Source organism: Pseudogymnoascus destructans (genome assembly GCF_001641265.1).
Source record: "Pseudogymnoascus destructans isolate 20631-21 unplaced genomic scaffold scaffold_19, whole genome shotgun sequence".
In the NCBI taxonomy this organism is placed as follows: Eukaryota; Fungi; Ascomycota; class Leotiomycetes; order Thelebolales; family Thelebolaceae; genus Pseudogymnoascus; species Pseudogymnoascus destructans.
Genome location: NW_020167538.1, coordinates 207,748 through 234,954, shown reverse-complemented (window position 1 = coordinate 234,954; position 27,207 = coordinate 207,748). Strand labels below are relative to the sequence as shown.

The window sequence follows — 27,207 nt, the reverse complement described above, 5'->3', positions numbered from 1 at the left end:
TCTTTTCGCCGAGTCTGGAGTAGGAGAGAGGAGCGGTTTGCTTACAAATAGATCTTTTCGTGAGAAATGTTTCGAATAATCAAGTTCGGCGTTTTGATATGGAGGCGTTTGTTTTTGTAGGTGGTAGGTTTAAGGTGGTTGAGGTATTTGGGAAGGAGGGGTAGTGATGGGGGTGGGAAGATGGGGAGGAGTTCGGGTACTTTGGTACTTTCCGAGTGAGCTTTTTGCTTACGAAGGTTGACAGGCCAGACCTCCATTAATTAACGCTCATTGGCAGCACCATGACGTGCGAGTTACCCGAGACAATGTCGGTCATGTGACTTCATATTGGAGCTCTTCCTTTGTTCTTTCACAGCCACGTTCCAATCGCTGCCTCGTTATGCTGGGCATGCGCACACAAGGAAGGGGTGGCGAAGTACGACGGACAGTTTAAGAATAGAATGTAGAATAGCATGGAAGAGCTGCACAGCATGCTGTGAGATTCAAAACAAAGTGGTATTGTACGACTCCAGCTACACGGGGAAATCCTCCTTGGGATCCCTGCCACACACATTGGCATATTCCTCCCTTCCTCCTCTCTCAATAGCCCCCACCGCAGCTACGGCGCTGGCACAACACTGCCCCTTCCTCTATTACCCTTCCCCTTTGATCCCGCCTCCTCCGGCCCCATGGCGACACCGCCTCCTTTAAACCAATCCCTGAGCTAAACAAGCACATTCGGTGCAAAGTACATTCGAGTCCCTCTTCCCTCTTCCCTTTCCCAATCCCAATCCCAAGCCCACTCCAACAATACATGGTTTCCTGCCAGCTATACTTAAGGAGAGCATACAATGGCATGATAGCAAAGAAGCAAGTAGTCTAGAATCCAGTGGTTGGTATTCTAGCTGCCGCTGTGTGTGATGGTAAGAAACGTGTAATAGCAGTGTGAAATCTATATGCGGATATATATCGGACAGTTAGACGGTAAAGAAATTGCATGGTGAAGCCCGTATGGGTGTCGGTCGGCAGGTTGATATCAGTTCGATCGCGAGATGGAGATCGACGGCTCTGGGTGTGGTTTTGGATGTGTGAGAAACTCGGTGATGTTGACGAGCAGTAAAATCAGGGGTCCGTAGACCCGGAAACAATATTTGTGAAATATTCAAATGAGTGTGGGCGCCTATCGGCATCGGACATAGGAAATCGCGAAAAAGAGTGTGGCTAGTCGTCGTCGTCATCGAGTCTCATCCATTCCAATCCTCATCCATCGTCAGTCGTCTCCAAATCGAACAATCCCCCGTATCTCAACTCAGCCAATGCTCGTCCTCTTCGATTCTCCCGAAGCCCTCGGCTTAAGGTCCAGTAACCTCGCGCTCCCGGCGCTGACGGCTCTCATATGTGCCTTCTTGTAGTCGATGCTCGTTGCTCGGTCTAGACCGCCGCCCCCAACCGGCGTCACTGGGGACTCAGCGGTTTCCGAGTTCACGCCATCCTTGGGAGGCGAGAGCGGGCTGTCCAGTTTCTCGTCGTCGCCAGAATCATAGTCCTGGAAATCGTTCAACCTGCCCTGCCTTAATGCGGCGCGGGGTTCGCGGTGAACGATCGTCGGCGTGTGGGCCACTTCGCCCCATTTGCTGCTTTTCGAAACGGGGCTTCCCAGGCTCTCGCCATCCTCTTCGTCGCTCGACGGCATGGGGTTGCCGCTGATGCGGTTAGCCATGTTTGTCTTGCTGTACATGTCGTCTGGCCCCGGTGTCAAGCGGTTATAGTATTCGCCTTCAGCGATGCCGAGCTCTTCTGCGGAATCGGAGAGGTTTCTGTATCGCTTCACGAGAGAGCTGTGGCTGTCTCTTGACTGTGTGGGCGGAATCTGGCGCGAGCTTCTCTTCGAGTTCGCTCTTGCGCGTCCAGAGAGCCATGAGCCTTCGGAATCGATAGATGCCAATGACTGCGACAAGGCGTTACTCGGTTCCGGAGACGGCACGTCTGCGGGGTGTTCACCGGTAGGAGTCTCGTAGCGCAAATGAGAGCGGTGGCCACTCGATGTATCGAGCTGCATCTGTGATGGAGGTTCGGCCGACTTTCGACCACTGGTAATGTTCATCGGAAGCGATCTCTCGATCGGTTGTACTCGCATAATATCGAGCTCTGGAGACTGAACCCTTGAATATGGCGGTGACATGGGCAGTTCTGGTAGATCTTCCCTGAAACGCGACATCGTCCTCTTTGGTCCAGGTGGATGTACTATGGGAATTGCGTAGATCACCGTAGCTGGTGGAGGTGCCACGGTGGATTCGCGGGTTGTGTTCGAGAAAGACGATTGAATTGACGACCGCTTCTCCTTCGAGTTGCGCGTGAACCATGACTTCCACGACGAATGCTGCTTGCTGCTTCCAGTGTCGAAACTCGTCCTTGATGTGTCCTGTTTTGAGAGCTCCGCGGGGATGTGTTCCACTTGTGGAATAGGCGCTGGAATCGGCGCAGGTAGTTCTGTCGATTTCGGCGGTGCAGGCAAGTCGTTGATCTGCGATACGCTCGATGCATTGCGGTGATGGCCAGCTTGTAATGATGGTGGGGGAGACATGGTCGCCCGCGATAACCGAGCTACCTGGGCAGTTGCTAAGACTGGCTCCGATTGTTCGCTCGCTGGAGATTCCAGGTCTGGGCTGGGCAGGCTGCCGTTTACTAGGATGCCAGCGGGAACGTTCTGCGCGCCGCTCTCTGGAGCTCCATTCCTAACATCTGCAGCGCCGTCGGTTGTCGTCGCAGGTTCTGTCGATTGTTGCGCCGGAGCTTCCACCGGTTTTTGGCCTTCAATTCCAAGCCCCATTAACTCTCGTCCCATTACTCCCCGGTCCATGATCTTTGCCGGCTCGTTGCCGTGGATGATAGCCTGACTTTCCTCGGCCTTTTGCCTCTCCTTTCGCCTTGCCCTTTGCGCCATCGCCTCCCTTTCAGAGGTCCTCCTCTGCTCCCTCCGCCTATTATCCCTCTCCATTAGTTCTCTTAGAGCGCCTGCATCGAGACCATCGGCCAGGTCATCGATACGCTTCCGATAAGCCGGCTTTTCTTCGGGTACGGGCACCTTTTCTAACGCCCTCTTTCTCTTCGAGGAGTTGGATCGCTCGATGCCCACCCCGCTTTCGTACTGCTTGAACTTTGGGTTTTCGCTGTACCTTATCGTAGGTCGCGGGGTAAATAAGTCCATACCTTTCAGCTCGTACGTGGCGAATCGCTCAGAATCCGACGATATTGACGAGCGAAGCGAGTCTGGTATCGGCAATGAGACGTCTGATGTCGTGCTCGTAAATAATCTGGTGAGACCATGTAACTTCTTCGTGTCTCTCCTTATCGGGCTTCCACTCCAGTCCGGTGTAGTCGCTGCGCGCATCGGAGTCGGCATGAACTTGCTCATGGCTTTGATTTCCGCCGCTCTATCGTGGTCTTCTTTCCGCTTCTTGCTCGACTTTCGCCTGTTCAGGTCCTGCGCAGTTCGTTTATGGAGCGTCGGAACCCTTCCCAAATCTTCGGTTTGCGCTCTCCCCTTGGCAGCGAAAGCCGACCTTGCCACGATCGCAACAGCATTGTCGGGTAGCGGTGGGTGTGCGCGACCATCTCTTCGGACCCCAAGGTTCTCCGACCGAGCCGGAGAGTAGCTGTAATTCCTCTTCGGCGGATCGCGTTGCAACTTCTTGCTTTCTCTCGACCTCCGTCGCCTCTCGCGCCCAGTTCTCTTTCGCGACAACTCTCCCGCGGCGCCAACTTCACTCCCATTCAGGCGCCCGGCCTCTCTTGACCCCACCCGCTTCATCGTCGTCGGTTCTGTCGCAGATGTCTTCAACCCCAGACTGCTTTTCTTGCGACTATTCTTCCTCCCAAACGGCCAGATGGTCATCTTCTCATGCGTCTTGATTGTCGCATGTGCGATGCGACCGTCTGGTTCTGGCGCCTTGTCCTCGTTTCGCGGGTTCGGTTCGTGCTATCTCGTCGCGACTGGAGATGAGCCAGACATAATCTCGGATGTGTAGTTAGGTGTCCTCCTTGCGGCCAGGTTGTTCTTATAAATTATTGTGTTGCGATTAGGTCGGCTTGCTCTCGATGAGTTGGTAAAATTGCCGATATCGATGGGGCTGGTGGTGGGGAATTGGGCGCGTTTGCGCAACAGGGACGGGCCGTTCAGGGTGTTAGTCCACGTAGAGTCGCAGTCGCAGCCGCATGCGCGGGATTCGATATTAATTCGATATAGATTTTCAAGTGAGTGAAGGTGATTTGTAGTCGGATGCGAATTAGAGAGAACGAGGAGTGAGTGGGAGGTAAGGGAGTTGAGTGAGTATGAGGGAAGGGGAAATTTGTGTTTCGAGGAGGTTTGTTGAAGGGAAGGGTGTGATGGGGAAAGGTCCAGCAGGCCAGGCGAAAGTACTTTTCAGGTACCCGAGTACCTTCGGACGTGCAATTATAGAGCGGGCCACTTTAACCGGGCACCAACGAAAGTTATACTAATATTCCCCATAACCACCACGACTGCGGCCAAGGATATTAAACGCCTCTATAGGTCTACAAGGCAGGGTAGAAGGGCTAGAAGGGTGTTGATAGGTGTCGCTGGAGAGATTGCCTCTTCTGGTCTTGTATTTCCCTTCTCAGCCGGTCTGGTTCTGGGTATTGAAGAAGCCTGCTAATGCTACATACAGATCGAGACGGGTACAGTACACATCTCCCACGGCTCGAAATCGATGCGAGACTATTTTACTACATATGGCCTCGGTGGAGAAATAACCCTCCATGCTCCATGCGCTGGTCATCCCATCAATGCACTGGAACGTGGTACCCCTCTGTGTTCTGGCTAGTGTACGTCGCCGGTGCTAAAGAGTTGCTAGGAGGCTAGGAGACTATTGCCGTGGCGCATTACTGTATCTGCCCACTCTGTTTGTATCCTTCTTGTGCCTGTCTGCAGGCTCTCGGGCTCTGCAGGACCTTAAGTGTGTTGGCCCTGCGTTGGCTCAGTGCCTGCATTATTGCAACTCATATTGGAGTATATTGGATGGAGTACATGCCGAACAAGACTGGCATCCTCAGCATCCGTACCACCGACGACGGTGTGGCCGACATGATGGCAAGGCACGATCTGGCCTGTCTCAATGATGTCTGTCAAGGAATATTACTCGAGTACCTGCAACACTCCCCCCATCAGACGAAACTGACAGCCACCAGCGCCCCATCTGCCCATCTGCCCATCTGCCCATCTGCCCTCGAAGGATCCATAGCTGAGGATGGATTTCCTAATGGGCCAACGGGATTCCCTCATTCAGACCCTGTTCCGTTGGGCCACTCCGACCGAGCCGTTTTGTCCGTCTGCTTGCCGTGTCACTACTTCTCCCACTACTCCGTAACTTACTGCGCTTCCCAATAGGTGAGATCGTCCACAAAGACGTCCAGAAATCCCCCAAGCCATGTGCTCATCGTCGCCCAAACCTGCTGCTTGATGCCCCATCATTCGCTCGGGTTGCACTGCTACTACTGTCCATACTCGTACTTTGGCTCAAGAATTGTTAACAGGGGACCCATGTACGTAGTTCCACCTCATCGCTGTTTTATATGACGCGTCACGTACATACGAGTGGTAAAGCAGCATAACATTACTCGGGTTTTTATTGGACTACTCTACTGCCCTACATACATCCTCTACTCTCCGTAGAACACTAGAAACGGTTCGCGTCTCTCTCCTCCCTCCCGCACCTCTCCAGCGCCCCGGATACTGAGACCAAATCAGCTCTCCTCTCTTACTGTACTCCGTATGATCGGCGTCATATCGCCGTCTGAGAAAGGAGCGGTGATGGGAATTCCTCCTCGTCTTCCCCAGCCCCCAGCTCATCGCCACACGGCACGTCCAGGATTCCCCACCGAGTCTCCAATCCAGCACCGATAGTGTGAGTAACTGCTAACTGCACCGCCCGCCCCGTCGTCACCAGACATGGAGTAGGAGGTGGTAGGCATGCGCGTACTCGCCATCCCGCCCGCCACCAACCCCACAAACCCAAGCGGCAATGGAGAGAGATCGTCGGTGTGTGAACCTGGCTCCGGCTCTTAATTGCGGCCCAGCCACTCATGGGAAGAAGAGGGTCATGTGCATATTAAACTTGTATGGGGCGAAGACTGAGACATTACACCTCATGTCGCGGTATGGGTGACGATTCGATTCCGGTTGGTGTGGCGGCCGATCCCATCACTTTCCCACAAAAACAACAGAGAATGCCAGATCTGTCTCCGCGTGATTTCTAGAGGGATATCACGTGTTTGGTTGTGGTTGTCTGCTCACGTGACTAAGGAATGATGCTAGCAATTTATGGTGATATGATATCTCCCTTGGGCTCTATTTCTCTGTAAATAATAATAATTTTGAAGTTAAGTGATTGAGAGCATACGTTTCGATTACAATTGCTATAGCTAGTGCTGTCTTACACAATTTTTATTCTGAATTTTTAGCGGCAAGGTACAATGAAACAGGCTCTAGGAGCATCTTAGCCCCGAAAGGAGATCTAGGAGGAGATGGAGGCGAAGGCGAGGAAGTCCGCTAGTTACGGGATATACTAAGAAATACATTACCATCGACGAGGACGAGCAACCCCTTTTACCACGATCATGCAGGACGCTGTATTTCAGGATTCTCGAATCCTTCTTCTCACGATTCCCGGAGGCCCAAACGCTATCCTTACCCATGCGCAGCGACTGGGCAAGGAAGAACTCCTTGCCCAGAAGGATGGATATTCGCAGAAGTTCTGGGCCGCGAAGGCCAGGGTCGAAGCGTTGGCCAGGATCGAAGAGAAGAAGGCAGCTGTCGCTTAAATCTTACTGTAACCTGAGTCTTGCTGTCGTTTGAGCTTTGCTGTCACTTTCGTCTTGCTGTCACTTCGTCTTGCTATCGGCTCCCTTTCTCAAGTGATGCGAATCAACGACATACCTTAACTCTCATGGCCTCCCTTTTCTTCTCCTCCGTCTCCTTCCTCACCCTCTCCATCTCCTTCTTCCACTCCTTCTTCCACTCCTTCTTCCTCTCCTTCTTCCTCTCCTTATTCCTCTCCTTCTCCCTCTCCTTCTTCCTCTCCTTCTTCCTCTCCTTCGGGATGCCCGTTAGGCGGCTGTACTGTGGTGGCCATGAGGCCCTTCGGCGGAAAGAAAGTTCTATTATAGTTATAAGATTTCGCACGTGATTGAATTATGTATAATTAATACTTACGATTATTAACATTCATGTTTAGATTGTAAGGTAGGCATTGTAAGGTAGGCATTGTGAGGTTAGAGATTGTGAGGTGGGGATTGTGAGGTTGGAGATTGTAAGGTTGGAGATTGTGAGGTTGATGGGAATGCGACGTTGTGGGAAAGACACCAGACACGCAGTATAGTATATGCCTCTCTCGAGTGTCGCCGTAGGCCCGGAAGGAAATGGAGGAGGAGAATGAGGAGAAGAAGTTGGCGAAGGCTGTGCCAAAGGTGCTTACACATGGGCAGCAGATACGTCGGCAAGAGCTCCTGGCGCAGAATGACAGTTTCGCGGCGCTGTTCCACGTAGCTAAAGGTTTTTGTTCTAATTGCAGTTGCTGTGATTGCTGCTGTCACTTTAACTCTTAATGTCACTCAAGTCTTCCTGTCGCTTGAGCCTTAAGTGTCCCTTAGGTCTTCCTGTCGACTCCATTAAGTCTGCTGAAACACAGCATAGCAAGAAACAAAAGCTATAGCTTATTGGATGTGTTGGCCTTAGCCCTTGTCGTTTTGGATCATATTTGATCCCTTTGGCGAATTCCCTCAAGCCCGTAATCGCCGTAAGCATACGGCGCCGGAAGTGAGCTTTTCATGGTTATGAGAATACAGAAGCGTCCCATTCTCGTTGTGGCGTATATCCTACATGAGCTCGTGTTAATCCCACAGCCTCCTCATAAATTTGGGCAGCTTTGATTTTTTTTTTGCGGTGTCAAAAGTCTAAATACTACCGCCAGCTGTCCCTCCACTTCCCAACTTCAAAATAGGGGTACCGGAATCCATACCACAGAGCCGACACCACGAAGGATATTAGAACTCCTGTTAGTAGAGTGACCCCCATTTCGTCCAAGTACAAAGAAGCCTCAAATCTCTCATCCGTGGGGAAAACTTTTCCAACCACCCCCTTCAACCAGACACGCGCCACGAAACAGATCAGTCCGAAGATGGGTAGAACCACAAATTCTGCGGATACCAACTCATAAACCCAGATCATGTACTCCGACCACAGGAACTGTGCTATAAATACCGTTATAGTGCTCCAGACCAAGAAGAGCGCGAGGAGACACGGGCCCACTGTGACTATCATCACTATAGCGAAGACGAAACTGTTCCTATCCATCAGTACAAACAGTGTCACCATAGCCTTCTGAGCCCATCTGTCGACAGTCGTAGAAACTATAGCCACGATGTTCTGTATGGTAGGATGTCTATCCATCCATCCTCGGACGAAAGCTTGGGGGGATAACCATAGGGGCTTTCCCATGGCAAGAAACCGGCTCCAAGGCCCAAGACCAGGAGGTATAGCAGGAACATGACGAAGAAGCTCAGAGCCATTATGGTGAACAAGACGACGATCGTCAAAGGCATGGAAACGAGGTGATTTGGAAAGCTCCAGGCGCCAGTGGAGCAGATGCTGTTCCCCAGGTAGGGGTGGATGAAGTCGAGGAAGGCCCAGTACATGGAGAATACAGCCTATCCCCAGAAGGGCCGTGTCGAAATAATCGAATATGACTTTGAAGCGTAAGAACCGTGCTGACATGAGGGGGTCGTTGTCTTGGCTGTCATTTGCAGCCTCTAGGTCGGAAGCGGCAGTTCTGATCGCAGGGTTTGTGAACTGCTCTTGGATTAGGGGGGCGGAGCTGTCATTGTCACCTTCTCCAGTTCTGCTTGATGGTCCGGGAGACTGCCCTTGGATGGCCGTAGAGCCGCTATCACCTGTTGTCTCCTTTTCCCCAAAGTCTGTCTTGCTCAAGGCATACCTCGTACTTGTTGATTCCATGGCATCATCGCTCGCTCCCTCCGTCGTATCTTTGGTTCTCTTGACGAGTGGTGCTTGGTCGTCTTCGTCGTCATCTTCTTCCCCAACAGACGCTTCCAACTCGAAATCAGCGGCGGACACAGTTGTCTGGAGCTCAAAAGCAACTTTTGGTGCCTCCAAGAGAAAGTACCGCGTGAGCTGCCTGCAATGCTATCTCCAACACCACGTATGAAGCAACATACATCCACGCCCAAGCCATCGTCCATTTGATTTCCTTCTATGCACCCCACACATACACCAGCGGCAACATGCTAATAAAATCCCAGAAGGCGTGGTATCGTTGCGAGAACCGTCTTTCTACCAATATGATTAATCTCAAACTCATCAAAGCGATCCCTTCTGATGCCGAGAAATGAATTGCTTGGTGTATGATGAGGCAAGGCATAATATGCCACCGACCGAGAGATGAGAGCCAAAACATCGAGAGCGCACATTAAGGGTGACGCTCGGAGCCAGACTCCATTGTATGCAGAGATACCGAGGATAAGGCCAACGGGCTGGAGCATGGTATTCAGGGCGAGGATCGGGATGAGCTGGAAGGCCTGGAGCCACCTTCTCGAGGAAATTATCACCGGCATGACTACGCCCACGGGGGCGGTTGAATTGCTCATGGTCAAGGTATGTGTAGATCCTGAAGCAAGGAGGGGTTTGCTGGGGACATCATGCGTGCAACGACTTTGTTCGAAGGGATGTCTAGTTTGTGAAGGAAGAACAGTCGTCGTCAAGAGAGAACCATGATGAACTGATTGTACCAGTGCTGCGCCTACTCATAGTAGAAAACTATGGAAAGCCAAACACGAAAGGTGCATCAGTACCTCCCACATATGATATTGGGGGCGTTGTAGATCCATAACCACAATAGCTGTCTATTTTAACTACCCCCGCAACCGATAAGCCTTGCGAAGCGCCTGCGCTTCACAAACATTTTTAATGTGCAACATATTAACCTAGATAAGGTGTGTATAATGTAGCAATAGTTCCTTTTTGTTGAGACAGTTGCGCTCCTCTGTCCACCTCAAGGTAGCCTTCCCTCCCCACGTCCACGGTATTTCACAAACCTTCTTTTTTCTTTATCCTCTGCTCCTACCTGTCGGATGTCGTTCCTGTCTATTGCGTTCACAGAGGTCGATTGACTCCCTACAACGAGAGCCGAGGTCATACACATTACTCACTCACCAAAACCGAGTCTTTCAAAGGGACGATGCAACAAAATGCCAATAACTTCCAATTAAACCTCTCTCTACTAGCAGCACCCTCTACAACAATAATTATTGGTCAGCCCTTCACGATAGCATTCACGCTTCAAACCGACACTCCCACATCCAATTATAGGCTTCCCGAGTTTTACCTCAGAGGTTATACTATTGCTCTCTGTAGCTCCACAGCAGTCTGGACGCCATATAATAAAGGGAAATCATATATCGCAACAACCGCCCTCCACCCATTTGAGATCTTTCCCAGCAAGCGTACTATCAACGCCCCCTTGCAGTTCAATGAGCCAGTAGTCATACAAGAAACGCTTCCTTCCTCGTTTCAGTCAACACCATCTTTCAAAACGCTGCTTTTTGAGAGGAGATATTTCCATGCGCATGTTTCCTGTTTCGACAACACAGTCAAGCTGAAGATATTACTGCCATTCTGGCTTCACTCTTCAAAGGTACAAGGATAGTTAAGAGGCAGAATGAACACAAATAATATAATCATAATTAATCTGCATTCGAGAATCAACAGGAATTGAATGCACGTGATCTATACTGATTTTTATCACGTGGTTTTTGTTTCGGTCCAAGCCGACTTAGACCACTCGGCCATGTATAGCCTCAGGCATCCATGCATCGGTTTGTTTACATTGTGCATTTTGGTAACAACAGCGACCACGAATACTCATATTGAATGCGACAACGATTCTACAACCCACAATCTACACTTACAGAGTCGCGCATTGAAGCCTCACGATGTCCTACAATTCACGCATGAGCATGGCTCCCCCGCCATCTCAGCAAAAAAGCCGTGTCACGAAAAAAGAAGAAGAGAGCGATGCGTTTATGCGCCTGGTAATCCCACCCCTCCCGCGCAGCCCATAGAAGTCCAAGAACTGACGAGAAATTCCACAGCCCGACAAAGAAATCGCAGGATGTATCAGCGATATTGGGGTCCCCTTCACCGCCGCCGACCTCCAGAAACCGAATCCGCTCCAGATCCAGCAGATCTTCCAATGGTTCGCCGAGCTCCTCATGAACGCGACGCACGACACCATCGGACCTGCCATGCGCGCGGCCGCCGAGGATGTCTGCGGCGAGTATATGGATGTGGTTCCGTCTGATGTGCGCAACCTGATGGGATTCTACATGTCTCTGCGCAAGCTGCTGCAGGAGTGCGGGGTGCACGACTTCTCGTTCCAGGACCTGCAGAAGCCGACACACGAGCGCCTGAGCAAGATCTTCAGTTACATCATCAATTTTGTGCGCTTCAGGGAGAGTCAGACTGGCGTTATTGATGAGCATTTCAACAAGACTGAGACGACGAAGGGGAGGATTGAGACGTTGTATATGGAGAACCAGGAGATGGAAGCGCGGCTGGAGGAGATGAGGAGGAACCGCAAGGCGATGGAGAGTCACGTTTCGGAGAAGGTGAAGCGCAATCAGGAGTTAAAGCAGAGGTTGAGGGCGCTGCAAGTCAGCCAGACAGAGGTGATGGCAAGATACGACGGGCTTCAGAAGAAGAAGGACGAGTTGACGCACGTGTTGGAAGACAAGACGGCGACGGCGATTAATCTGAGGCAAGAGAGCGGGAAGTTAAGGCCATACGTGTTGCAGAGCCCTGCGGCACTGCAGGCTACTCTGACGGACTTGGGGGCGTCACTGAGCAACGAAAAGGCACATATCGATAGTCTCGACCGCCGCGCAAGAGCGCTCCAGACGAGCACCGATACCTTCGGAGTCGTATCAACAGATGTCGCCTCTGTGTCTAAGATTCTTGAGGAGACGGCAGCGGAGCTTCAGAAGGAGGATGAGGAGAATGTCAAGAACTCGCGGCAGCGCGATGCGCTGTCGGAGCGCGGGAACAACGTGCGCGAGGTCGAGCGTGAAGAGTCGCTTCTCAAGAGGCAGCTGGCGAAGTACAACGAGCGCACAGAGAAACTGCGCGAAGGGAGTCGGGAGAAAGCTCAGGCGGCGAAGGAGAGGATGGAGGAGTTGAGGGCGGTGCATAGAACGCTGACGGAGGAGAGGGGAGATAAGGGACGAGAGATGGAGAGGCGGAGGGTGAGGATCGAGCAGACTGAGAAGAAGGTATGTCCATATGCGGTTTCTTGGGGTTGATGAGGTTTGACGCTAACTCTGTTGCATAGATGGTGGATCTGAAGGAAAACATTGAGAATGAGATACACACTGCGCACGACGAATTCTTGAAGATGGACTCGCACATCAAGCTGTACATCACGGAGATGGAGCAGTCGTTGTAGGATCTTGGTCCGTTCGGGAGAATGTTGGGGGGTAGGTATAAACAAGGAATTGGGCGGCGTTTCGGGGAGCGTAATGTTCTGGGAATACCTCTGGATACTGCTGTTGCTTAAGTTGCAGGTTAGGGGGATTGTGTGATACCTTGTTAAAGTTGAATGATAATGAATATATGGACTTGTTTTTGCAACAATACTCCTCGCGTGTTTTAAACTTTGGCGTTGCCATGAAGCTTTTTTGGCAGGGCTGACGCGAGACCCGCATCCCCGCATCCCCGCATCTGCTTCCTTCCACGATCAACCATCCCCATCTCTCTTCCATTGTCCAACTACTACCATCTCAAAAGCATTCACTCGTCTCCCAAGAGTAACGATCTCCCGCTCCACCGCCGTTAGCCCTCCGTCTCCACACCAACCATCCACAATGTTCTCCCTCCGCCACCTTCCCCCTCTGATCGTGGCTACTGGGATGGGCCTCGGTGGGACTATGCCATTCTTCAGTCCCTCCCGCGCAATGACGATCTTCGGGCTTCCCCCCTCTCTGGCCTATAACCCAGCCGCTCAGGTCCTCATGACCATCATGGCCGGCCGCAACATCGCGCTCGGGGCAGCAATCTGGCTACTGTACCTGCAGGGGAAGTTGGGATCCGTGGACACGGTGCTGGGATGTGTAGGGATCGTGGGGCTGGTGGATGGATGGGTGTGTTATTATCAATGGCTACTAACTCTCCCTTCTAATTTATTAGTTACTATCAGCCTATACTCCCACCAAAGTAACTGATTCGAAGGTCTTGCGTTTCAAGCTCTAATAGATATGTGCTAATAGCGTTTATACGGCATATTCTATTTTATAGGCACTAAAAGTTAAATTGTAATGTAGAGATGCTGTATAATAAGCACATATCCTTCTTCGACCCTTCGCATATAGCTATAGAGTAAATGAAAAACATAGTGTGCCACTATAAAAATCAACGATATCATCGAGGTTTTTGTACTGCACAAAACTTGGCTAACTTCAGAATTGTAGATGTGTTGGCGAGTGAGTTAAGAGCTCTCGGGAACAGCGCAGTTCTCACAAAGAACATCCTCTGTTCTCCGCCTAGAAATCAAAGCAGATACTCTGACCAACTTGGCCTTCTCCTCTGCCGTGTGCATAACCCCGTAAGCCTTGAGCTGCATGACACATGCGCCACAGAGAAGCACTCCTGGCGCAAGGTGATGCATGAGATGCTTGACGGCAAAGAAAGACTCTTTCTCCCGCAATCTCGACAAGCTGGGTCGGGGCCGGCCTTCGCTCGAACCGCCTCTAGCCTTTGCCCGACATGAGCTGATAGACCTCCATACCAGTAGGAAGATGCCCCATCCTTGTCTGGAACGTAGCACATATATAACATAGTGTAAATCCAACATTCCGCGCAGTTTTCCCTGGACATACCTTGTTTTTGCATGGAACTCGGTCCATGCGAAACAACTGAACTGCTGGCCACGCAGAATTCAGTCCAGTCCACTGGACTTGGGGGATAACTGCATCGATGCGCACAGTTCTCATGATCTCATGAGATTCGATATTCATGAATCCCGAATTGCGCAGGGGACAAGGACATGACTGAAGGATGATCATCATGATCGCTTCTAACAGATGCACGTAACCATCTCGCACGTTTCTGCTTGGGAATGCAGCAAGGACCCGGAAGTTCCTGGCTACATTTGGCTTGCAAATGTAGTTATAATGCAACTCTTCGCATTCTCTTTTGAGAGCTTACCTCCAGTATATAGCTGGGCAACTCTCGTATGCTGTGAGACACGTTTGAACAGCGTACAACAGCGCTCCTAATAGTCCAAACAGTCAGTCTGGAAACCTCAGACTGGACTGTTAGTCGGTCCGTCATGGTCAGACTGGACTAGTCGTCAGTCTGTCATGGGCAGACTGGACTGTTGGTCTGTTCGTTATCGTCAGACCAGACGGACGGTCCGGTCCGTCTTTGCCAGACTGGACTGTTGGTCCGTCCGTCATCATCAGACCAGACTGCAGTCTGGACTGCAGTCTGGACTATTAGTCTAAATCACAACATATGACTTGTAGCCTTTGCTATCTACGATTCTACCTCCAAGCTCCCCTATGTCATCTCCACTGTGTCTGATCCCCCACCGCTCTCATCGCGCCCCAATGCATCAGAGTGGTTGAACCCAGCAGCCGCATCGACATAGCGACACTGGACTCTGCAATTAGCTGACGGTAGTCCTCACGAAGCAGAAAACTCACATCTGATGGGACTATCAAGGCGCTGCTGTCCCAAGAACGTAGACATTCTACGAGATTTAAAGTTTCAGCGTCCATAGCTCCTCGCTGATCGGTTACCGTAAGTTTTGATTTCGAGAAGAGTCGCTCTGTCCCAGAAGACATGGCTGCAATAGAAAGAATGTCAATGGCCATCAATGACAAGCTAGGGAATCGTTTTCGCTGGGCCACCTCCAGCCACCATTTCAGCGGGTCTGGTGTCATCACAACAGGCTCACGGCAGTACACTTCGTACTCGTCATCGTCTGTGTTGAAAATCGTCGCCTTCTGCTCATTCATCCACATTTTGTACCCATTTAGCCGCCTCGTAGTTGGCTCCTCTGCTGAGCCTGGTCGAAGAACCGGCAAGGAAGAAGTTGATTTGTACGATTGCCTCCACAGCTGCCCTACCCGAGATTTAGCTCTCTCAATCCATTCCGTCTTGTCTTCCCAAGTCTTCTCCATGTATGCCCACTTGAAAGAAGGGTTTAAGACTGTGGCTGCTGAATAGACTGGAGAGTCTTCTGTCAATTCATAGTAGTCGGCCAGTTTGGCCCAAGCAGTCTCCATCATCATAGCCAAGTGGGGGATGGTGGTGGCCTCCCTGGCGGCCTCGATGTGGTGTAGGAGATAATCCATGGTGGGAAGAACGTCGGCGATGGAATTTTGAACGCCCTCGTTGGCCATTGTTGCGTCGTGGAATGGTTCCAGAAATTTGTGAATCTCAGCCAAAGTTACCCAATCAGACGGAGTCAGGGCATCCTCTTGTAGAGCAGGCTCTTGTGCGCAAAATACGGTGATAGCTTGCCTGACTTTAGGCCTGAGAGCCCTTTCAACCATTTGGTACCATGAATTCCAACGAGTGTCATTGTCACGCCGTAGCCTGAGGCCGTCGGTGAGAACAGTAAACGTTTGAAGCCTCTGGGGGGTCCAAGTGATATAGACCACGATATTATGAAGCTTTCCTATCGCCCCTCGCTTTCTCCATTCCTCAATCTCCTCTTCGGACGGCCCACCATAGGAGCCTGTCGTCCGCGGCCGTTTTCCTATGAGAAATTCCATCACGGCCAGGTTTATGATGTGGCCGGTACAGCGAAGCCGGTGAGGAAGAGGGTCGTAGAAAACATCAAACTCTCGCTCCAGTTTGTCAGAGACCTTGTCAATCATGGTGTTCATGTTGCTAGCATTGTCCATCATGAAATATCCAACTTTTGTGGCGATTCCATATTCTCGTATGAACTCCATGATGGCTTCGGCCATGTTTTCTCCACTATGTTCTCCTTCCAGCTCCTTAATCCTCACCACAAGCGATTGTAAACCGTGATCTTCGGTTACGAATTGAACTGTGAAACCAATGACCCCCAAACCATTCGGCGAAGTCCAATTGTCAGGAATAATATGGATCGAAGAAAGAGCATTTTGCAAAGCTCTCTTTACAAACTCCTTCTTGTTGTCATAGCCCCATTGTAAGTCGGTTTTAACTGTATCGCCAGACCTTGGAAGGAGATCATCGGCAGCCGGACGAAGATAGCGGATGAAGTCACGAAAGGCTGGGTGTTCGACCTGAGCAAAAGGGAGACTGCAAGCTACCGTGTAGCGGCAGTATAGTTCGCGTAGAGTGGCTTGGTCAAGCGCATCCTCCTCTGCTGTCACCTTGCGTCTCTTGGTAGAGGTCAGGGTTTCTTTGCTCAAGAAGGAACTGATGTCTCCAAGGCGGCTTTCCGTCGCTTCCCGGTGGATGTCTTGCCTCTTAGAGAGCACAATTCCATGCTGTTTACGCAGATGATCGATGATAGTGGACGATCCACCAGAGCAGTTGTACTTCTTGTCTCTTTTCTTCCTGTCGAAGCAGGGTTGGCAATACCACCATTTCCTTCCGTTGGAATCGACCCAGGCAGCTGGTATATTCCTGCCCTCTTCTAGTCGACAATGTTGCCAGATAGGGGATGTCCTGTGGCGGGGGGCGCTAGGATTTGAAGATGAGGAAGCTGCCGAAGAAGAAGTGGCTAAGTTAAGGTCAGAATCGTCTAGACGGCTATTGCAGCCAGAAGCACTACTCGAGAGATCGCCAATAGAAGACATGACTTGTGATAGGTTTTGCAGTAAATGCTGGCTGCACACATGTTCGATTCCATCACTGGCACCGGGCCCAAAATATATACTGATGATGAAAAATAAACACTCATACCGTCGCGTGGACAGACGTATTTACCTCTAGCTCTGTAGGTTGGAATTACTTGACCGAAAAGCTCTTGCACTCTCTCTCTGAGCCAATTGAAGTCTAACCACTGACAGGAATTGAGAATCGCTAAGCCCAACAGGGCTAGCATGGTTACGATGGCGTTAGGGGCCAGGCTTCAATTGGCTTGGAGGACGTGCAGGAAAATTGGGGCAGACTATTAGTCTGACAGTCGGTCTGAGATCATTGGACCAGACGGTTGGTCAGTCTGTTTCAGTCAGACCAGACCATCCGTCCAGTCTGACAAACATAGACTGGACCAACAGTCTGTCTGAGGGACGTAGACTGGACCATCAGTCTGGTCTGTAAAACGCAGACCGGACCGATAGTCTATGGACTATTAGTCTGGACTGCAGTCTGGACTAATAGTCCAGTTAATGGTCTGGACTATTAGGAGCGCTGGCGTACAACATGTCGACCCAATGTAACACTCGTAGATATTGGTCGACTTGTCAAATGGCAAGTTTATATAGACTCCCTTTAAAACATGATAGTGCTTCCAGTCTCTATCAAGCGATAGGATTGAAGCTGGAGCAAGAGAGTCTTGCCCGAGCAGCAGCTGGACCTTGCGTGTGATTGCTGCCATGTACGACTCCATCAAGTCGTCTGCCGAAACACGGCAAAGCAAAAACCAAAAGCTATAGCTGAAGGGCTAAGTTGGCCTTTGCCCTTGTCGTGTTGGATCATATTTGATCCCCTTGGCGAACCTCTTCAAGCCCGTAATCGCCGCAAGCCTACGGCGCTGGAAGTGTGCTTTGCATCTGTCATCCGACATTTGCTGGGCTGGTGCCATATGATAAGCTGCTGGTGGATTCGTGCCACCTTCCGCAGCTATCTCGGCACCACCGCTACTGGTGGCAATCTCATCGCCCGGCAATGATGGATCAGCATCAGCTTCTCCACCGTAGCCTTCACTAGAGCCTTCACCAGAGCCTTCATTGTCGTCGGGACCGGGAACAAAATCTTCATCCCTGTCGTCCCCAATGGCATCTCCGAAGGCGACCTCGTCTCTATCAAGAATCGCGAGTATGTCGTCTTCCACTTCCTGTGGCACATTCGTAGCTCGGGACGGATCGGTGGAGGCATCGGCTGGCGTGGACTGACTCTGGTTATCATCCTCGTCGCCGGCGATTTTTAGATCATAGGCTCTAGTAGATTTAAATATTAAATGGCTATACGGAATATTCTATTTTATAAGCACTGAAAGCAAAATTATAATGTTGAGGCGCTGTGCAGCAAAGCTCAATTTTCAGTTCTCATAACTAGGTCACGTGAGCACGAAGAAGATCGCGAAGCTTTCGTCTCTTTTGACATCATCATTAATCGCAAAGAGAACAGTAATGTATAATAAATATTGCCTATTAAGCGCCTATATGGCATATTCTCATTCATAGGCACTGAAAGCAAAATTACAGTGCTGAGGCGCTGTGCGACTAAGCACAATTTTCAGTGCCTTACCCACCGAAGTCACGTGGACAGGTCCCCACAAACGGCCCTCATCACCACAAACATCATCAGTCACAAAAGAGAACAACGAATTCAGAACAAACATGGTCTATTATGATCTATGTTCTATCCATAAAAACTCAGGTTCCACCGCGAAAACCTCTATCCATTCCCCGCGGCGCGAATTCCTTCTCCTATCTCCCCGTCGTAAACTTTCGCATGGCGCATGAGTAACATTTATTAAACGCCGAAAACTAACAAGATATAAACCCATTTTGTAACCGTTTACTCATCCTCATCGGTGAAGACCTCCTCACCACGCTTGCGGCGGGCCATGCGGTCCTTCTTCTTCTTGCGGAGCTCGGCGGACGAAAGCTTCGCCTTCTTCTTGGTATTTTCAACCTTGTTCCCAAGAGCATCGAAGGTCACTTCGTCTGCATCATCCCCCTTCAAACGGGGTCCAGCTCCCTGTCCCTGCACCCAGTTGTGTCCCGAAGGAGTCATCTTACCGTCAACAACGGCCCAAACTTCCTCGGTAAGATCCTTGGTGAACTCGGCCGAGTGAGTAATGATGATGACACCACCCTCGAAGGACTTGATAGCCTTGGAAAGAGCACCAAGGGAGTCACGGTCCAGGTAGTTGGTAGGCTCATCGAGGACGATCAAATGAGGACGCTGCCACGAGCAGGCGGCGAGGACGACCTTGACACGCTGGCCACCGGAGAGACCCAGCATGCGGGAGTGAGAGACGAGCTCGGCATCGAGACCGAAGTTGGCGCAGTGCTGCTCGATCTCCTTGCGGACCAGCGGGCGGAACTGACCGGAGGCGAGGGCCTCCTTCTGATCGACCTCGGCGACCATCTTTTGATGGGAGGCGAGAATCTCGGTACGCGGGATCCAGGCGTTGTCGGCGGTCATCATGGGAACCCAGCGCTCGTTCTTGAGGCCAATGTTCTCACCGAGAGCGAACGAACACTCGTACTCGTAGGAGTTCTTGAACTTGCGGCGGGAGTGGATGCCGATGACGCGACGGATGGTACCCTCGATACGGTAAGCCTTGTCCATGGCCTTCTCATCCTCGTCGGTGACGATCTTGTTGGCGCGGTCCATGGTCTCGCGATCCTCGCCAGTCTGGAAACGCCATTGGATGTACTCAGATGGGGTCTTCTCGAGGTGGTGATCGATATGGGCGAAAGCGTGCTGCTTGATGTAGGCAATACGGATGTTCTCGTGGGTGTAGACGTCACCGATAGTTGGGATCAGCTCACCAGTGAGGACGTTAATGAGAGTAGACTTTCCGGCACCGTTGGGGCCAATGACGGCAATACGGGAGCCGAGCGAGCACTGGAAGGAGATGTCGGTGATTTGGGGCTTGGGGGTACCCTCATACTGGAAGCTCATCTTGTTGACACGAACAATGGCCTTGGCCTTGGTCTTGACACCCTCAAGGAAACCGGGCTCAGGGAACTTGAACTCGATCTCGGAGGCGCCGAGCTCGTAGTAGGACTTGGCGGATGGGCACTTCTTGACGAACTCCTTGAGGTTACCGCGATAACGCTTAAGCTTGTAGCGCTCGTAGTGGATGATGTGCTGGCAGACGTTGTCCAGGAACTTGGAGTCGTGGGAAACGATGATGGATGTGCAGGGGGAGTTCTGCAGGTAGTCCTCGAGCCACTTGACGTTCTTGACATCCAAATGGTTGGTAGGCTCATCGAGCAACAGAATATCAGGGTCCTCGAAAACGGCACGGGCAAGAGCCAGCTTCATCTTCCATCCTCCGGAGAGGGCGGTGATCATACCGTTGGTCATGTCGGCGTTGAAGCCAAACTCGGCCAACTGCTTCTCGACGTCCTCCTGGGAGGTCTCGACACCAACCTCGGCCAACTTCTTCATGGTCCAGGCAATGGTGGTCTGCTCTGTATCGGCAGAGTCAAGGTCGTGCTCGACGAACACGGTCTTGACCTCGCTCTTCTTGGGGAAACCCTCGACCTGCTCGTTGTTGATGGCTCGCATGAGGGTGGACTTTCCGGAACCGTTAGGTCCGCAAAGACCGTAACGCTGGCCACGCTTCAGGCGGAGATGGGTCTGGTTGAGGAGGATCTTGGCACCGTAGGCCAAGTTGAAGGTGCAGTTGCACAGATCCTCACCCTCCTCATCGTCAGCCTCAGCGGCATCCTCGGCCTCGGCACCTGGGGAGGCACGGCGGCGGAGCTCGTCAACGATGTCCTGGGCATCAGTCTCGCCAGCGATGGCAACGACGTATGGCTTAATACCGCTGGTCCAGTTGTGGGTATCGGCATCCTTCTCGTCGATCAGCTGACCGGCAAGGGCAGCAATGTAGTAGAGGGATGGCTCGAACTTGGCAACGGCATCCTTGTGCTTGGTAGCAACGATCTGCTTGAGGATGGCAAGGACGGTGGGGATGGAACCAGCGTGGGAAGGCTCTGGGATCTTGCCATCGACGACGGCACCGACACGGGAAAGGGTGTCAAGACCCTGCTTGGTCTTCTCACGAGCCTCGGGGTCAGCTAAGTTCTCGTAGTTCTTGGTCAGACCGGGCATCAGCTTTGGCAAGAAAGCGGCAACAATGTTGGGGTCCTCGACAAGCTTGCACATGTTATCGACGATAACGGCGGATTTACGCTTGATGGCGGTCTCACGCTCGGCAAGACCACGATCCAGGAGGGGAACCATGATGGCGAGGGTTGGCTCGTGAACATCAGTGACGAAGGTGGTGGCACCGAGCAAGTGAATGGTCTCTGGGACGTTCTCTGGCTTGGCGATACACTTGATGAGCTCGGGAATGAAGCGGTCGATATCCTTGTTGACGATAAGAGCGCAGACCTTCTCCATGGTGCCGTAGGCCATCTTCTTGACCTCAGGCTTGGTGTCCCACATCGACTCGGAGACGACTGGGATCAGGTCTGGGACGCGGAGAGCAAGCTGTGATGCCGACGTCTCGACGAGAGCCTCGATACAGGTCAGACCTGTGATCTTCTCCTGCCATTTCTGGGCGGTGAGGATGGAGTTGATGATGGGAGGGAGGAGGGCCTTGACGGCGTTGGCGTTGACACCCTTGACAATGGCAAGAGCAGCAGCGTTGGCGGCAGTCTTGACAGCGGGAGTCTTGTCACCGACAGCGGCGAGGACAGATGGCAGCAGAACGATGAGGTATGGCTCAACGCTGGCGGCGATCTGGGAGTGCTCGGCGATGGCCTGAATGGCGTTCAGGCCACGCTCACGGGCGGCAGCATCCTTCTTGTTGTTGAGCTGCTTCGTGATGGCATCGACGGCCCTGTAGAAAGTTGTTGTTAGCAATGTGTCATTGGGGGGAAATGAGGCAAAATCGAAGTGTGAAAAATTCTTCTGATTGCCCCCATGGGGTTATTTTTGTGACCCCACCAAGAGCAGCCCGATAAAGGGTTTATCTCTCGACGCGAGACAAATAAAGAAGTTTTTGTAAAATATTCGAGATCGGGATCAAGAGGAGGTCTTTTGCAACTTACTTGGTAGGGGCGTCTTGCTCCTCAATGGGACCGTTGATGAATGTGGCAATGTTGTGGGTGACAGCGTTGACCTCGTCTTGCGACTTGGACACGCTCAACTTTGCCATCAGGTCATCAAGAACCTTGATGGACTGTGCATTCTCCTTCTTAATGTTTGAGGAATCCATGGCTTGGACGGATGGCATGGTGATGGAAGGAAGAGAGAGAATCGAAAAGAGGGGAGAGAGGGAGAGGTGTTTTGAAGGGAGGGGGGGGTGAATTGTTTTTTGTGGGTATCGAAAGAATTTCTTTAGCGCGAAAACGCCAGGCGGCGTTGGCTCGGTATCGCAAAGACTTCCTAGTGAGGAGCTAATCGGGCGAATTGCGATTCGACGGCTGGGGGCGAATTCCCGTTGTTTTGATGTTTCGAAGTATGTGTTCTTTCTAGATTTCTAGACCTTTTGTCGAGTTTTTGTCTATTTCTTCTCTTTTCTGGTGGCTAAGGAATGAAGAGGAATGTTGAGTGTGGCGAGATTATTCGTGGGGGGTATTGATCGTATCGTATTCTATAACCGCGACTCTTAACGGAGGAGAACCGGAGGAGCAAAAAGCAAGAAAGGGGTAGTAGTATAGAGTGGAGAGGGGTAATAAAGAGAGAGAGAGATAGGAAAGGAGGATCAAAAGCTAGTGGGGTATGGGATTATATGTTTCACTATTTATTTTCCAAACAGGCCAGCCACCACCACCACACCACTTTTCCACGCCGGCGGCGGCGGCGGCGAACCAAAAAAATTAAAGCGAGATGTGGTGTGTCGCTCGCCGCATGAAAAATCGTATATTAGTAACGGCACCCTATTGGGCGAAACAGCTGCGCGGTAGTGCAGTAGTGGTAGAGTGTGGTTAGTGGTAGAGGGTATCACAATACTTTCTTATTGGTCAAACTTTTTCCACTATTTTCCGCTTCCAAGTCTGCCGCCCTATCATTTCTCATATCTGGGAAACGTTCTAGGAAACAATAACAGCACGAGAAGACACGAGTAATTGCACCACTCCATCTCGGATCCTACTGCCGGCTCTTACTTGAAGTATCTCCGACAAAAAAAAAAAGGACGACTACATCCCGGCATTATCTTTCCCCTTCCCACCGCCTCACAGATACATATTCTCTGTCAAACAATGGTACTCTACATCTACCCACCGCCTCCCATCCTACCAGACCAACAACATCACACAAAACACAGCCTCATGCACCCTCCCACGAGCTGAAAAAACACAAACACCACCGCCCTCCAAACCTCACACAACCGTCATAAGTCCACCAGCCCTCAGGAGTGAACTGAACCCCTGCTCACAGTAAACTCCCCCAAATCCACTCTCCCTCGCTTCTCAAAAGCACTGTCTGTACATCGCCCCATCCATCGATCGCTCTTACCCCAGATTTTCCCACGCCTTTTTCTTGCCCGGTGGCGTGCGCGCGCGATCGATATCGATAAGGGGTCTCGGCGGCGTGGATCCACTAAAGAAGCTTCCGTTCGGTGGTGCGTCGAGACGGGGAAGTGGGTGGCGAGACATCTGTGTAAATAGATCACGTGATTATCTCATGACTCGAAGCTGCGACGTCTCTGCAGCTGAGGCACTGGAGGAGGCAGAAAAGGAAGAAGGGGCTGGACTTGATCAGCGGTCTAACGAAGCTAGTGCTGTCTCCCAATAGCTTGTTCTCGTGGGATTATATGGCTGGTTATTTGTTGGAGGGGAAATTGGATACTTATTGTCATTATTTGATAAGTTATCATTACACTACCCCTTACTTAACGTAACTCCCTACACCATCCCCCTCTTCTCACAACTCAGATGAAATCATTATTCCCAAACCCTCCAAACGGATTCGGTGGCCTCTCATTCCCCCCTGGCCCTCCCTGATGGCCACCACCTCCACCAGGGAACCCACCACCTCCCCTCCCCCTCCCCATCCGATCCCTCGGCCCCTCCTCAGGCCCAATAGGATCCCACCTCGCCCCATCCGGCGCCTGGGGATCAAACCCACCTCCCTCTCCACTCCTCCTCCCTGCAAACAACGGATCATCAAACGTCGGATGCATACCTCCAAACCCCCCCGGCCTTCCCCCAGGGATAAAGCTTCCCCGGAGCGGATCATGTGGCCCAAGACCTGGGGGGTTCAAATCATCCCCACCGATCCCATACGGACTCCTTCCACCGCCGGGGTACGCGGCGCCCATCCCTCGTGGTGGACGCTGGAGCTCATACTCATCCTCGAACCCCGGCGGTGGGAAATCGGGAACGGGACCCCGCGGTGGCGGATTAAGGGGGTCGCGGAGCGGGAAGGGGTAAGGGCGCGCGGGTTCGGGAAGACCGGGGTCAGTGAGCGGGTCCTCGCGGGGGTTGCGCCGTGCGTAGGCCTCTTCTCTGTCATCCTGTGACTGTTGGCGCGCCGAAGTGTCCTCGTAGCCTTCTTTGTTGAGGCCCGGGATGAGCTTCTGGATGACTGTTGTTTTGAAGATGGAGGCGAGGTCTTTGATGCGGGACTCGGAGATGAAGATCTCTTTGAGTTTACGGGGGAGGTCGTCGCGGTCTTCGATGCCTGCGGCGGTGAAGGGGATGCGCAAAGGGAGAGCGGAGGAGGAGATGTAGTCTTTGGCGACGATTTCGAAGCGGGTGATGCGCTCATCACCGAGGCCGAGGCCGCGGATTTCGGCTTTGCCACCGAGTCGGTCGACTTTGACGACATATTGGAGGGAGGATTGGGAGTGGGCGTAGAGGAAGGAGTAGGAGCCGTAGGAGTCGTTCCACCGTGGCGAGAGACGCGGGGCGACGGCGGCCAGCTCGGATTCTGGGAGGTGGCAATTAGTAAGGTGCTCAGAGAGTTTGAGATGATGGGAGGAAGGGATAACTTACCTATTTTTTGGCCTTCTGAGAAGCCGAGAATGCGGAAGCCTACGGCTGTCATGCAAGCGTGGGCGAAGAGTGCGATGGCTTCATATGAGGAGCTGAGGTCTGAAGCTGTATCGCCCTGCTCATGTATTGGAAGGGCCTCAGCCATATGGCCGATGATGCTCTCAACGCTCAAGGGGTCTGATGCCATGGTGGCGGGTTATATAGTTGTCGAGCTGTATAAATGTTGCAAGGTGATGTTGATGTTGACGTTGAAGTGACGCAGGGAGTTGAAGTGGTGTTAATGGGACGTTGAAATACGACGCAGTTGTTATCAGATATGATTTCTCAAGGCGTACCAGCGACCAGCGAAATATCTTCAGAGTTGGAAAAGAGTTAAGGTTTTAAAGTATGTTTTAGGCAGCTCAGGTTAGGCTAGCGATTGGGTTATGGGATGATGACGATGAGGCGGCAAGAGCTGCCTGGGGCTGATAGCGGGGTAGATTTATCTTATCTAAAGCTCCTAACATTGGCACAAAACCCAACCCAGACGGGTAACTTATTCATAATCCACGATAAAAACTCAATTCCACGTCGCCAATGTTTAGATTGCTTTATCTAATATTCTAATGTTATCTAATAATTATTTGGCTTCATTTACAATCCAACTTAACAACTGTCACTTAAGTCTTCCTGTGCATCACGCCGGCGCTGGCCTATAAAAATCAGTACTAACGTCTACCAATATTATAAGGGTGTCTTACCTGATGGCTAGGGAAAACCAAGGTATCCGCGACTACTACATTCTCTCGGCGACCTGCGGCGAAGACGATAATCTCGGCGATGTCCTCGGGGGTCAATGGCTCGCAGCCGCTATATATTATCAGAACCTTGATTTCTCTGTACTTTGAGGCAGACTTACGCGTAAACAGCATCAGCCTTCGACTTATCACCATAGAACCTGACAACGGAGAAGTTCTATAATAATCAGTAAGTCTGTCATCCATTGCGGAGATAGGATGGCATACGGTCTCGACCTGTCCCGGGTCAACCGAGATAACCCTGATCCTCGTAGCAACCAGTTCCTTCCTCAAAGCATCCGTAAAAGACTTCACAGCCGCCTTTGTAGAGCAGTAAATGCTGCCTCCCGCATATGGTTCCCGGCCAGCGATGCTGCCTATGTTGATAATATCACCCTTGCCTCCCTCCTCGCGCTTCTTGAAGATCGGCAGCACGGCCTGCGTCATGTTGATGAGTCCCGTAACATTGGTCGCGAACATGACATTGATGTCTTCCTCCGTAATGGACGGCGCCTGTGCTACTCCCTTGACCAGTCCCCTGTAGCATCGTCAGCAATGTCCACGCATCAATTGGGGACCACGAACGCGTTGTTAACCAGTACGTCAATCTCCCTGAATTCCTCAGGCAGACGCTCCACAAACGTCCTCACCTCCTCCGGCTGGCTAACATCCAGTTTGAATGGCAGTACCTTGACACCATCTCCGACCTCCTTCTTGATTTCTGCTGCGACCTCCTCGAGTGTCTCCAACCGGCGGGCTGTAAGAACTAGCTTCAGGTCCTTAGGTGCCGTTCGCGCGAACTCAATCGCGGTAGAGCGGCCGATGCCGGAGGAGGCGCCGGTGATGACAATGGTCTTGCCCGTGAGGCGGCCTGACATGGCCGAGGCAGACATAGCGCGTAGGAGTGTCGGACTGATAAAGCTTGGTTGTATTGCACTGGGGACAGGTTTGCGAAGTAGGGCGGAGCGAACGAGGGTATTTAGGATGCGAGCTGGTGGCATGTAAACAATGTGACGCTTGACTCGCAGGATAATTGGAGAGAGGGGTGGTAGGCGGGGTTTATAAATCAAGTTGGATCGTGTACTGTAAAGGGCAGTTGGTGCCATCGAAAGTGGGGGTGAGATAGTCGGCAAATTGAACCCCGCGCGTACCCGGATGGTAGGAAGTCCTACCAAAATCGCGTCATAAGAAGTGGGTGCATATACAGTCAAATGCCGCTAAGACGATGTTCGGTTAGCAGATATATTCAATTGTGCGATATATTTTCTCGCACCGAATCAAAACACCATATATTGTCCGATATTCAAGATAATCGTCATTCTGCCTCCAATTATCGTATTATCCATCAACCAATGTGTGTTTCTTGACCTTCAGAATGCCTCGAAAGCAGCCTATTCTACTCGAACAACGCCGTGCCTTCGTGCCTGGGCTCGGAAACAACATCAAAAGCCAACTCAAAAGCAGTGTATCGAATGGTTCCTCCAGCAATATAACCACAAACTTAGCCAGTCGACAGTCTCTGAGTCTCTCAGCCATCACTTTGACAGCCTTGACGAAGCTCCTA

General features: G+C 51.6%; 9 protein-coding genes across 9 annotated transcripts; 3 read left to right on the top strand and 6 right to left on the bottom strand.

Moving 5' to 3' along the window:
* Positions 1-480: 480 nt before the first annotated feature.
* Positions 481-4,442, bottom strand: VC83_06672 (uncharacterized protein). Its single transcript, XM_024470264.1, has one exon. The coding sequence runs from the start codon at positions 3,872-3,874 to the stop codon at positions 1,289-1,291; it is 2,586 nt and encodes an 861-aa protein (XP_024321617.1). The 5' UTR covers positions 3,875-4,442; the 3' UTR covers positions 481-1,288.
* Positions 4,443-6,512: 2,070 nt separating this feature from the next.
* On the bottom strand, positions 6,513-7,454 carry VC83_06671 (uncharacterized protein; the record flags this gene model as incomplete). The annotated part of the gene is made up of 4 exons (XM_024470263.1): positions 7,211-7,454; positions 6,935-7,155; positions 6,609-6,720; positions 6,513-6,547 (listed from the first exon to the last, which is right to left on the bottom strand). Exons 1-4 carry the CDS (start codon positions 7,260-7,262, stop codon positions 6,513-6,515), a joined length of 420 nt encoding a protein of 139 aa, XP_024321616.1. The 5' UTR covers positions 7,263-7,454.
* VC83_06670 (uncharacterized protein) lies at positions 7,417-7,970 on the top strand (the record flags this gene model as incomplete). The annotated part of the gene is given in 2 exon segments (XM_024470262.1): positions 7,417-7,549; positions 7,569-7,970. The coding sequence occupies 2 exon segments, from the start codon at positions 7,417-7,419 to the stop codon at positions 7,634-7,636; spliced, it is 201 nt and encodes a 66-aa protein (XP_024321615.1). The 3' UTR covers positions 7,637-7,970.
* Positions 7,971-8,259: 289 nt separating this feature from the next.
* VC83_06669 (uncharacterized protein) lies at positions 8,260-9,916 on the bottom strand (the record flags this gene model as incomplete). Its single annotated transcript, XM_024470261.1, has 3 exons — positions 9,449-9,916; positions 8,357-9,191; positions 8,260-8,304 (listed from the first exon to the last, which is right to left on the bottom strand). The coding sequence occupies exons 1-3, from the start codon at positions 9,658-9,660 to the stop codon at positions 8,260-8,262; spliced, it is 1,092 nt and encodes a 363-aa protein (XP_024321767.1). The 5' UTR covers positions 9,661-9,916.
* Positions 9,917-10,946: 1,030 nt separating this feature from the next.
* Positions 10,947-12,686, top strand: NUF2 (kinetochore-associated Ndc80 complex subunit nuf2). The gene is made up of 3 exons (XM_024470260.1): positions 10,947-11,103; positions 11,164-12,339; positions 12,399-12,686. The coding sequence occupies exons 1-3, from the start codon at positions 11,005-11,007 to the stop codon at positions 12,510-12,512; spliced, it is 1,389 nt and encodes a 462-aa protein (XP_024321768.1). The 5' UTR covers positions 10,947-11,004; the 3' UTR covers positions 12,513-12,686.
* Positions 12,687-12,930: 244 nt separating this feature from the next.
* On the top strand, positions 12,931-13,315 carry VC83_06667 (uncharacterized protein; the record flags this gene model as incomplete). The annotated part of the gene is made up of 2 exons (XM_024470259.1): positions 12,931-13,206; positions 13,253-13,315. The coding sequence occupies 2 exons, from the start codon at positions 12,931-12,933 to the stop codon at positions 13,313-13,315; spliced, it is 339 nt and encodes a 112-aa protein (XP_024321632.1).
* Positions 13,316-18,524: 5,209 nt separating this feature from the next.
* TEF3 (translational elongation factor EF-1 alpha) lies at positions 18,525-22,730 on the bottom strand. The gene has a single exon (XM_024470258.1). It carries the CDS (start codon positions 21,365-21,367, stop codon positions 18,755-18,757), a length of 2,613 nt encoding a protein of 870 aa, XP_024321633.1. The 5' UTR covers positions 21,368-22,730; the 3' UTR covers positions 18,525-18,754.
* Positions 22,731-22,926: 196 nt separating this feature from the next.
* On the bottom strand, positions 22,927-25,413 carry VC83_06665 (uncharacterized protein). The gene is made up of 2 exons (XM_024470257.1): positions 24,868-25,413; positions 22,927-24,802 (listed from the first exon to the last, which is right to left on the bottom strand). Exons 1-2 carry the CDS (start codon positions 25,052-25,054, stop codon positions 23,802-23,804), a joined length of 1,188 nt encoding a protein of 395 aa, XP_024321634.1. The 5' UTR covers positions 25,055-25,413; the 3' UTR covers positions 22,927-23,801.
* Positions 25,414-26,737, bottom strand: VC83_06664 (uncharacterized protein). Its single transcript, XM_024470256.1, has 5 exons — positions 26,229-26,737; positions 25,872-26,181; positions 25,766-25,821; positions 25,608-25,716; positions 25,414-25,559 (listed from the first exon to the last, which is right to left on the bottom strand). Exons 1-5 carry the CDS (start codon positions 26,642-26,644, stop codon positions 25,527-25,529), a joined length of 924 nt encoding a protein of 307 aa, XP_024321635.1. The 5' UTR covers positions 26,645-26,737; the 3' UTR covers positions 25,414-25,526.
* Between the last annotated feature and the right edge of the window lie 470 nt (positions 26,738-27,207).